At 41.3% G+C, this 10,415-nt stretch overlaps 2 protein-coding genes and 1 long non-coding RNA gene across 5 annotated transcripts in view; 1 reads left to right on the top strand and 2 right to left on the bottom strand.

Moving 5' to 3' along the window:
- Nucleotides 1-255: 255 nt before the first annotated feature.
- Nucleotides 256-2,929, bottom strand: sowahcb (sosondowah ankyrin repeat domain family Cb). 2 transcript variants are annotated; one of them, XM_057027144.1, is made up of 2 exons: nucleotides 2,450-2,929; nucleotides 256-1,974 (listed from the first exon to the last, which is right to left on the bottom strand). In XM_057027144.1, exons 1-2 carry the CDS (start codon nucleotides 2,798-2,800, stop codon nucleotides 1,093-1,095), a joined length of 1,233 nt encoding a protein of 410 aa, XP_056883124.1. In that variant the 5' UTR covers nucleotides 2,801-2,929; the 3' UTR covers nucleotides 256-1,092. The 2 variants fall into 2 exon arrangements, with proteins under 2 accessions (XP_056883124.1, XP_056883126.1); XM_057027146.1 differs by lacking the exon at nucleotides 2,450-2,929 and adding an exon at nucleotides 2,166-2,443.
- Nucleotides 2,930-4,083: 1,154 nt separating this feature from the next.
- cep70 (centrosomal protein 70) lies at nucleotides 4,084-10,403 on the bottom strand. 2 transcript variants are annotated; one of them, XM_057027150.1, is made up of 16 exons: nucleotides 9,911-10,403; nucleotides 9,211-9,310; nucleotides 8,946-9,069; nucleotides 8,005-8,185; nucleotides 7,742-7,917; nucleotides 7,303-7,362; nucleotides 6,710-6,800; nucleotides 6,540-6,628; nucleotides 6,378-6,455; nucleotides 5,994-6,072; nucleotides 5,735-5,887; nucleotides 5,518-5,670; nucleotides 5,233-5,401; nucleotides 5,042-5,150; nucleotides 4,860-4,939; nucleotides 4,084-4,222 (listed from the first exon to the last, which is right to left on the bottom strand). In XM_057027150.1, the coding sequence occupies exons 1-16, from the start codon at nucleotides 9,935-9,937 to the stop codon at nucleotides 4,149-4,151; spliced, it is 1,743 nt and encodes a 580-aa protein (XP_056883130.1). In that variant the 5' UTR covers nucleotides 9,938-10,403; the 3' UTR covers nucleotides 4,084-4,148. The 2 variants fall into 2 exon arrangements, with proteins under 2 accessions (XP_056883130.1, XP_056883129.1); XM_057027149.1 differs by lacking the exon at nucleotides 9,911-10,403 and adding an exon at nucleotides 9,394-9,581.
- LOC130522605 (uncharacterized) overlaps nucleotides 9,245-10,415 on the top strand; it is a 4,891-nt gene continuing 3,720 nt past the window's right edge. The window contains exon 1 of the long non-coding RNA XR_008949655.1: nucleotides 9,245-9,405. This is a non-coding gene — a long non-coding RNA (uncharacterized LOC130522605). The remainder of the gene's footprint in view (nucleotides 9,406-10,415) is intronic.

Raw genomic sequence — 10,415 nt, 5'->3', positions numbered from 1 at the left:
ATTATGCAATGTTGGCTGGTAACGTGATGTAATTCCTCCCAGATGAGATTTGATCTTGTTTTTCTCATCACATGATGACCCGCTGGGAAGCTCCTTCACTGCAGGTGACTCAGTGGAATACTATTCAGAGGAAACTAGCTGATGTAACTAATCCCCATTCTGGTTCCATTAGCCTTAGCACAATAATCACGCAACAGTGAGTAAAAATCTTAACTCGGTTTTCAGTTGGATTAAAATCACCACCCAACACTATAATGGTCTTTTGTAAATTTATCATTTGCAAAAATAAGAAAAAAAACTGCAAGCAATATTGATTTCCCACAGCAGATGGACAACAACACGGTAGAGGATAAATGCAGCCGACAGAGGCTGGTTTCTGTATGCCCGAACCTATTCATAAAAAAGTAACAACCATTATTGCTGCAACCCTAAAACTGGTATGAAACAAGCTGGAAACACTGCAGAGGTCAGGAGAAGCTGAATCAACGTAAAGAGAAAGGTTTGAAAAAAGACATGTTATCATTAGAGATCACAAGAATTTGTCAATGATCGTGTGTTCCACAAGTCTTGAACTTCACAGACCTCTGCTTAAAATCCTTAATCCAGCTTGACACTAAATCTCCCGAGGCAGGTCTGGAAGGAAGCAGCTTGTGGTAGATTAAATGAACATGTGATTTAACACTGATTACATGACTTCCATAACAAGGTGTTCAAGAGTTCTCCCTTCATGTTGCTCTGATTAGATTATCTTCTGGTCTGGTTTGTTCGTTGTCTCGCAAAATTATTATTAATTATAATCACTTGTTAAGTATTTTCTTGAAGTGTGCAGTCACTAAACAGTTTCTTTGGTTAGGTTTTCCTATGGAATGCTGGTTCCGGAAACGCAAAACAGTTTTTAATACTATATTTGCAGCAGAATAAAACAGCTAAACTCAACCAAAGAGGCTGGAATTTAAATGTGTAGAGCTGAAGAATTTCAGGTAAAGTACAAAGCAAAGCTTTTGCACTATGACTCTTACAAGAGTTCATAAAAGTCAAGTGCTACAGTTTGGTCTTTTCCAAACATCTCCGGCCTTCTCGAAAGTCCTGGTCTCATCCGAACTCGTGTGTCTTGGGTCTTAAGTGAAAGAAACTTTGGACAGGACCTTCCTCCACCTCCTCTTCATGAAAGGTGGTGCTGTGTATGATCTGCGATGCCCTCCTGCGTAATTTCTCCAGTTTCGGCTTCATCTTGGTGAACGATGACTTTCTCCGGAGAGGCTTTTCCCATGCCCGGACTTCCACATCCACGGGGTCACTGAGGATCCTCAGGTTAGCGTGGAAAACCTTGGAGAAACTGGGTCTGCTTCTGTCTATATGGTGCGTCCTATCTGGACATGCTCCCAGGATCTCCCGAATGTCCACGCTGACACCTTCAGCGAGGTACTGGCAGGCCTTCCGGCCGCTGTAGTCTCTGATCTCCACATCGGCATTGTAGGCACCCACCAGCAGCTTCAGCACCTCCAGGTGGTTTTGCATGGCAGCCACGTGCAGCGGCGTGTACCCGGCATTGGAGCGAACGTCGACACTCAACGAAAGGTTGTTCTGCTCGGCAAAGTTGATGACGAGTGCCAGAAGCTCCGGTTTTCCTTGCTTTGCAGCCCAGTGAAGGCAGGTAAAGCCGGTAATGAAGTCCTTCCTCAAAACGAGGCTGGGTTCAGCGCTCAGCAGACGCTGAAGAGTGGACCACTCGCCGTCTGACGCACAAAGCATCCACTCGTGCTCCAGTGGATCCAGGGTGACGGCAGGTCTGTCATCATCCAGGGACGTGGAGTCGCCGTCGCTGCGGAGCACCAGACTGTGTCTTACGTGCGGGGAGCTGCTCATCATTGACTGCAGGAAGTGATGACGGCTGCTTTTTGGGGAGACGCCTCCCTCGCTGCCAGACAAACTCTCCCCATCAGCATCCACTTCATCTGGCTGTTTAAGTTTCTCCTGCAAGAACCCAGAACTGGTGTGAAAAACCGTTTTAATAATCAATTTATGCGCAATAATAAGACACACCAGTTGCTAGTTTTCATTGGTTTGAAAGCCTACAGTGATGTGGAGCAGCAGCAACTTTATACTGAGCTTAAAGACATGAAGGTCAACATCGTTGTCTTGTCAAGAATATTCTATCACTGCACCTGGGACCGATTAGGTGAAATCTGTTGGCATTCCGCTGGTGAAAGACTGTCTCCCTGCCTGGGTGGATCTGTGTGTACCGGGCTGGGGAGGGTGAACACGGCACCCTCCGCTGGAAGCGGCGACGCTCCAATCACGGTGATTTTCGGTACTGTCGGTGTTTCTTGAACCGTCTTCTCTTCTTTTCGTAAACTTGATCTGTTTCCCATGTTGTCCTCGGTTACACAGAATCACCCTCGACTCTCCTTGCCTTCATTAAGGCGTTAGAAAAATGCGGAAATCTTACCTGGTTGTCACTTCCGTAACCCGAGCCAGGTGCGCCTCCGTCCCCCGCGTCAGTGGAACAAACCCCCGCGGAGTAGCGGCCCACGTCCGCTAACATGTCACTGCTGTTTCCATCCTCCTTCGCGAACTTTCTCCGGAGGCACACATATTTCACTCCGTCTTCGAGCCTGACAAAAGCGACGTTATTCACGCAGGTTTTCAACTGGAGACGGGCGGCCGCCTTCTTCTCCGGTTCCTCTGGGATAGCCGTCCGAAAGCGCTCAATCAAGTCCGCATTTGTCACCTTGCCTCCGGTCTCCTTCAGAAAGTTTAAAATTTGCTCCACGGTGATAGAGCTGCTTTCTGCATCCATGACGAACTCAAGACTGCTTCACGGAAGCAATGCGTTCGTTAAGCATGGAAACACACAAAGTTGAAGCATTGCCACCCACAATTAAAACCGCTTCACTGCCCGGGGATTGTCCCTATAGCGATGGCGTTCCCCGCCTCCTAGCAACCAGAGAGCTGGCAGACCGTACCATCTAGTCCGTGGGGGAGGTAGCGTAATGAATCAAACTACAATTGCGTGTGCCTGTGTTTTGTTGTTGTTGTTTGTCTTAACTCTGCGCTGGTTAGGTATTTTAATTTAGCATGTTATTAATTCTTATACAATTATTTGTTCGGTTTATTATGAACAATGACGGTAGTTCAGTCTGTAGGTGACTGGGCTGAGAAGCTTCGGTTCAACCCCCGGTGGAGGCAAAACTTCTGGCAGCGGGAGGTGCCAGGACACCTTTACAGCACTGCCAAGGTGCCCTTGAGCAAGATGCAAGAATGAAGCAAGAAAAATAATATCAATATATTAACAATAGACACGCATTTCCTCTGAAAATAACTTCCTCCCCTTTCTATCTAAACATGTTCCACTACAAATTTGAACCAAGTCAGCCTAGTAACAACCAATAAAATGCTTTAAATGTATACGACACAGACATAGAAGAGTCAACATAAAGTACTAATGTGTAATATTACAAAATGTAATAGTATTGTTATTATTGCAGAAAACAAATGGGCAAAATAAATCTACCCCCCCCTTCCCCCCCTAGTTTTGAAGAAAACCAAAATACATCCAGTATCTCTTACATGGTTTGCAGTTACAAGATGAGACCAAAATTATAATTCTTGCTGACTGAAAACCATTTAATATTGTTCTATTTGATACTTCTCCAGGAGGATTTGTGTTTGCATGGTACGGACAGTCTGGAACATTGACCTAGAGTACAAAGCTTTATCAACAGAATTATCTCAGGAATGTAGAGTTGCTGGTTTGGCAAGTGGACATGACTGAAACTGCTGGTTTATCTTAAACAAACACGACACATTTAACCTGGTTCATCCTGTTGTAAAGCAGCAGGAGGGAACATAATCAATGTAAAAAGTACCGTTTAATAGCTCTTTCATGTAAATAATCATCACTGCAAGTTTTCACATGTTTTCATGGTTCAAATCCAACCTACATTGTGTATAGTATTTTGTTCATACTTGGACTTGTCCTCAGTCCATGAGTCCGCACAGGATGACTAATTATTTACAACCATTTATCATACAAGTCTCACCTTGTTCCCCTCCCCCATGTAAAAATAATAACGACACAGACACAGTTCCACATTTTATTAACAAAAACATATTCACAATCACCTAACTAAAAAAACTTATTCAGTTCAAGCAACGTATGAGTTTGCAGCTTGTCTCAAACTCCTCAGAGCTGGAAGAATATCATCCAAGTGGCCCACTCCTGAAACACACAGTAAAAACTTTACGCTCTTACAGACGTATCTTGTATTACACATGCGTGATTATGTTCAAAAGATAATACCCCCGCTTTTGATTCTATATTTACTGTATATCCATAAAAGATCATAGGTGTAATAATTTAAAACAACTAGAAATTCAGATGAACATGTTTCACAATCCCTGGCGAGTAAATGTTTTACAAAATTTAAAGCAAGGTCCAACTGTGGTAAAATACACAAAAATAAAAAGCCGTATCACCGAGCCCAAAGGACTCACTTGAAATATTAATATCATGACAGCGGATTTGCCGCTGTAGATGTGTCCAAATTAAAGATGTTTGGTCTTAAAAACTAGTGAAAACCAAACAACAATTAGTGGATTATAGATAAAAAGTGAATTAAGTTTGAAAGTTTATCATTATGTGAGTATAATGAAATTTTGGAGAGGCTTCAAAAGTACACAGAAATAAACAACTGTTATAAGAATACTGGAAACATGACAAGATCAAAGATTTTGAATGGCCAATTTAAAGTCAAGACCCCAACCCAGATAAAGAAAAAGGAGTAATAACTTTTGAATATAACTGTCAATACAGAAATGTCAAAATATCCAGTGCATTTAAATTCTTAGCATTTTACCTAGAGTTTGTAAAATGTCCACAGTGAGGGCATGGAAAGCAGGGAAGAACTCCTCGTGTTGCTTCAGTTTGACAAGAATACTGTGAAGACAAAACAAATAAGCAATAATGTGCTGAAATTTCTGAACCCCTGTTCATTTAAGATCGACTGAGATGTAGAGTGTTGTGTGGCAAAGTGTCAACCTGTCAATATCATCATCTCTCAGGAGGGTCTGGAATGTGACTGTGTGTTCTGTGGAAGACACCAGTCGGGCTACATGGTTGACGAGCTCAGGAGGAGAAACTTTGCTGTCTGGAACCACAACCATATTTTTTTTATCATTTATTTACATTCTGGTGCACAAAGCCCTAATGCAATTTTAGCCGAAGGTCACCTAGTTCCAATACATCTCGGAGGTTCCTCATCATGTTGGTCATCTCTCCAAGTCTGGTGTAGACCTCATTCATACGAGGGTACACCCCACTGAGCGAGGTCACATCAAACAGCTTCTGGAAGTGTGACACCATGGAGCTCAGAGTGTATTTAGTGGGGCTCCTGAACACCTGAAAATAAGACAATGATACTTTTCAGCAAGAGTTTTTAACAGGACCTTTGTCGGTTTTCAAAAAACAACAGTGATAATGTTTCTTGAGTATCTTAGAATCGTGCAAAGTTCTACCTTGTCATCATCTGCTGCACTGTTTTCCAGAATGGTATCTACCAATAACATCATGTCTTCCACCTTCACTGCTTCTGCAGCACTGTGGCCATCATCAGTTGTCAGACAGGGCATCAGTCTGCCACGCAATTTGTTTAAGCCCTTCTGCAGGTCCTGCCAAGCACATCAGGTGAAGACAAATCCGATAACACCCACCATATGGGTGAATTGTGTTTACCTTCAGCAGGTGAAGTTGCTGGGCCCATGCCTCAAGAGTAGGAAGCAGGGTTTGGAACTCTTCCCGCCTCGCATCAACTGAAGACGGGTTTTGCCTATATAGTCGTAAAGGAGCTTTGTGATCCGACGCAATAGAGCTGATCTCCTTTAACAGCTGGGAGACAGCAGAGTTGTAATTTTAGAAAGTAGTGAAAAAGCTTTAAAGAAAAAAAAACATTTTTAAATGACCAGACCTGAGGCTAAACAAAAGAAAGACTCACATTATGATAATAGTCACAGAGATCAGCCTTGACAGTCCCATCATTCGCGTTCTCGGTCATCTCCACATCTTGTGGCAATCTGTAAAACCAGTTGGAACTGCGTGTTAAGAGATCAACAGTCGGGCCTGTTGATTGCTCATAAAAGTAATCAGGAATAGTGTTCCTCTTTCAAAGTTAATGTTTTTAACATTTGCCCTGTATTTTATTTAAACTTTGCTTCTCTACAGACAGCAATGGAATTAAGTGTTAAGGTTTTGCATTAATATATTGGTCTTATTTCTGAATTGTAGTGTATGATGTCTATACCATTTACTTTACATTTGTACAATTTTGCGGTCCTTTTAGAGGCTTCTGAGGCACACAGCACCAATCATGAGTTCCTACCTTATGTTACTGTGTTTATCTAGAGCCTCCAATCGACGGAGCTTGTGCTTGTAGAACTTCACTTCCTTGACTGTTGGCCTACACAGAGGAAAGAAATACCACAATACGAAACCTGCAATGATGTATGTATACACAACTACACATACAAACACAATTACACACCTTGTTTCCACCTCTTGCTTCAGCTCTTTAACCTCCTTCTTCAACTCCTCTATTTGAACTTTGCTTTCCTGTTGCTGCTCCTGGTATGCCTAAATTAAAAATAAAACTTTTTTTTTTTCTTCAAGAAAAAAAAAATCACTTTCAGAAAACTCATTTATTTATTTGCCTACCTTAAGGAGTGTCTTCAAAGATGGAGTCACATTTCTGGTTTCCTTCTTGGTTTTTTCCCAATGAGCTGTTTCTGGTTGTCCTTTGACTGATCTGAGAAAAATTAAATATATAGTAGAAAAGGCAACTGACTGTAAATTAAACAGTACATGCAAGGTCTTTAGGATTTGGCTATTGTATAAAAAATAAAATCATATATTCCTAGTACTTTTATAAATAAGCGATTCCTGCCCCTATAGAAATAATTAGATACTTGCATGCACATGGTAAAACTCTGCATGGACTTGAGTTTTAAATCTTTCACTGAAATTCATCGTGATTTGTTGTGGTTTTGTCTCAACAGTTACAGTTTCAGTCCAGGATCTGTAAAATAACGACTGAGGGACACAACCTTTATCCATATCATAGATTAACTTAAAATATCCTGATTCTGCCGTTATCCTCTATGCGTTAAGCCTCCGTATACAACAGATGATACATTTTACACCACATGAACATGTTATGAACATGTACGTGATTCAAGTACGAAGTCAGATGGTGTAATTGCCCATTGTACAGTCATCATTTAGGCCCAAACTGTAGAGGTTTGTGTTACCTGAGTTTATCCAGCATCTGGGACATTTCAGTTTCATAGAAATCAATCACTTCCAGCACCCTGCAGAGTCATGAGACACCAAAGAGTCAACTCTTCACATTGCTTTTCCTGTTCAAGAGAGGTCACAAGATGCAACAGATAGCTTGGCAACATGCAGACAAGTGGACCTTCAGCTGCATCAAATAATCAAAGAAAACAATGTTGTCTTTGGAAAGTCATGCACCTCATATCTAATCACTGGAACAAGACCGAATAAAAAAAGACAAAATGTCAAAACTTCATGCACATCTCAAGGACAAAGTTAAAGTTATACATTGTGCCACAATATTTTAGAAAGGCATCATCAATGCTAAGCCTAGTTAATGCTAAACCTGCTCAGGCCAACAGCGGGAAGAGACAAAGCAGACTCATGGTTATTTTAGAACAAAAGGAAGATTACTGCTGGTCTGTGGGGGAATTCTGCTGGCAGACTTTGTTGCAGATGTCCTGAAAAGCCCGTCTTTGCCGAGATACTCGCAGCTCTTCTTCTTTAACGGAGAAATATAGTTTCTTCTGAAGCTGCGCTGCTTCTTCCATCTGTTTTGACAGCTTCTGCTCCAGAGCCTGACACCGTATCTGTGAAACCATTTGCACTGATTGTGATCAACATGTTAAGCGCTACAAGTTATGAAACATCACAGAAATAATTCCGAGTTTACCTACCCGCGCCTCTCGGTTTTCCTGCTGCAGTTGGTGAGTGTGGCTGAGCTGTTGGACAGCCTTGCCGAGACAGCGGTCTTCCAGGTCCTGTACTCTGGTCTTCACAGTGGCAAGAAGGCCCTCAAGCTCTGTAGCCCTCTGTGAGTGCTGAGCAGCTCGACTCATGTGCTCACGAACCTCCTCTCTGCAGACCAGGATAGGAAAGGTACAATATTCCTGGTGTTATATATACACACACACACAAACACACACATATTTCCATTATGCCCACTTTGATGGCCGACATCTATTGATGCTGCTATGGTTTAAAATGAAATGAGAAGTGAACTAACACTTTCTTCTATAGAATCTCCAGGATGTAGAGGGCGCATCTATGACAGTAATCTGATGCTTATAAGATGGCAGGTGGTCAATACATAGCACATACATAATTGAACAGATACAATTACAACCATCAGTGTACAGACAGCAGGTAAAGATGCAATTAAAAAAAAAAAAACTCCAACTCTGATGATTCACTGAAGGAGTCCTCGAGTCTACTACACACAAACAATGTGAGTCTCTATTTTTCTCTCATTTTTCTCTAAAATACTTTCCCCCAAACATGATGTAGTCCCTGAAAAATTATCTAGGTCGCTGGAAATTCCCTGGCAAAAGTTTCAATTGTGTCAAGTGTGGCCAGTTATACTGTAATCTAAAATAAGCAATAACAAAGTCATAACTGCATTTTGTAACTACTCAGATGAAGAGAGTAAACCATGTGGCCAATGAAATAACCCAAACATTAACACATTTTGTAAAAAGAGGAAAAAGCTTTTTTTTTTTTTTTTTACATATTTAAAATTTTCAGATCAACATTGTGTCAAAAATCTGTGGATAAGAACTAGATTAGGAAAATATCTAGATCAAATATGAACGAAAGAACGGTCCATCATGTGGCTCACTTGAGGTGGTTGTTAGTCTTGATGATCTCCTGGATGAGAGCCTGTCTCCTTTCGGAGTCCATCAGCATTGTCTTGAGGGTCATTCTTATTTCAGCAGCTGACTTCTTGTCGAGCAGAACCAAATCTAGGAACATAGATATTACCTCAACAGCCCAAAAAAATCTCAACCTTTTTAAACAAAGAAGACACAACTGTAGGGAACTCTGAAAGTTTCATTAATTAGCATGCTGATATACATATATATGTGCACATCATTGTCCTGTACCTGAAAGGTTTTTGTTCTCTACTGGGTCTGCAAACTTCACTGGTTTAAAGCCATGATGCTGCAAGAGTTTGTTCACCTCGTCCCAGTCGACCTGTTCTTCCTGCAACATAGACACACATCAACTGGAGTCCAAACCAAATACCTTTGAGTGACATGAACCAGGTCAAGACATCCAAGCTGCACCTGGAACTGCTTGTAAGTCCACAAATAAACATAAGTCTCATTTCTGGAGGGGAAATTATTTCCTGGCCTGCTGTTGGCGTCCATCCCTGAGCCCAGCAGAGCAAGAAGATCACTCTGATGGCTTCAGGATGGGAATGCCTGAGCTTTTTCAGTCAAAAAGTGATCAGGTTTCTTCAGCTACCATTTGGCACAATGCTGTAAGATGACACTGAAGTCACTTTCTGATTAAGCAATAAAGGGAAAAGTAACCTTAAAAATGCTGACTCTTGGTTTGCTGCTTGTAAATACCACATATTTATAAAATCATTTGGGAAAAAACAAACACATTTACGGTCAATTTCATTCCCAGTTTGATCGTAATCGAACTGATCTACAAAACAAAACCATTTTTTATTTTAAAATTAGTGATAGCTTCGCTCTTTATATAAACTCTACAAGAAGGGGAATTTAAAGTTTATTGGGTAGTTTGGTGAACAGCCTGTATTCTTTGGGTCTGATTCTGTCCATAATAACCTACCTCTTCCATCGGGCCGAAGTTGCGCATTTAATATCCACACACCGTCCAAAAGTCCCTATTTAACGGCAATAACCCCAAGTGGAAATCCTACACAAATGATTTAACCCAACGTTTTTAAATAACCACTACTGCTGCACTGATAGTTTCAAGTGTCTTTCAAAATTTACATAAAAATAAAAAAACTAGCTTATTCGAGTCGCCAGAGCTTCTCTATAAATGGTGGTATACTACTAAAAAGATGCTATTTATACCCTATATTCCCGACTATTCTGACTTTAGAGTCAGTTATCCAATGTACGACTTACAACGCAAGGCTTAGCATTTCCGTGTACCCTTCAGAAAACTTTACATTAGCTCGTAAAGCGAGATGTATTTGACCTTTAAGTTCTTTAATTTGTTGCCGTTTTCGTTGTAATTTCTCTTAAAACTACTGTACAAAGCCTTCTGACAAACAGACGGATACGATCGCGTCTTCTTCCGGTGTTTCAAACAAGTGCGCCGTGAC

This window comes from Takifugu flavidus, chromosome 3, assembly GCF_003711565.1.
Source record: "Takifugu flavidus isolate HTHZ2018 chromosome 3, ASM371156v2, whole genome shotgun sequence".
In the NCBI taxonomy this organism is placed as follows: domain Eukaryota; kingdom Metazoa; phylum Chordata; class Actinopteri; order Tetraodontiformes; family Tetraodontidae; genus Takifugu; species Takifugu flavidus.
Note: the sequence above shows the minus strand (reverse complement) of the source record. Positions and strands in the feature narration are given on the sequence as shown.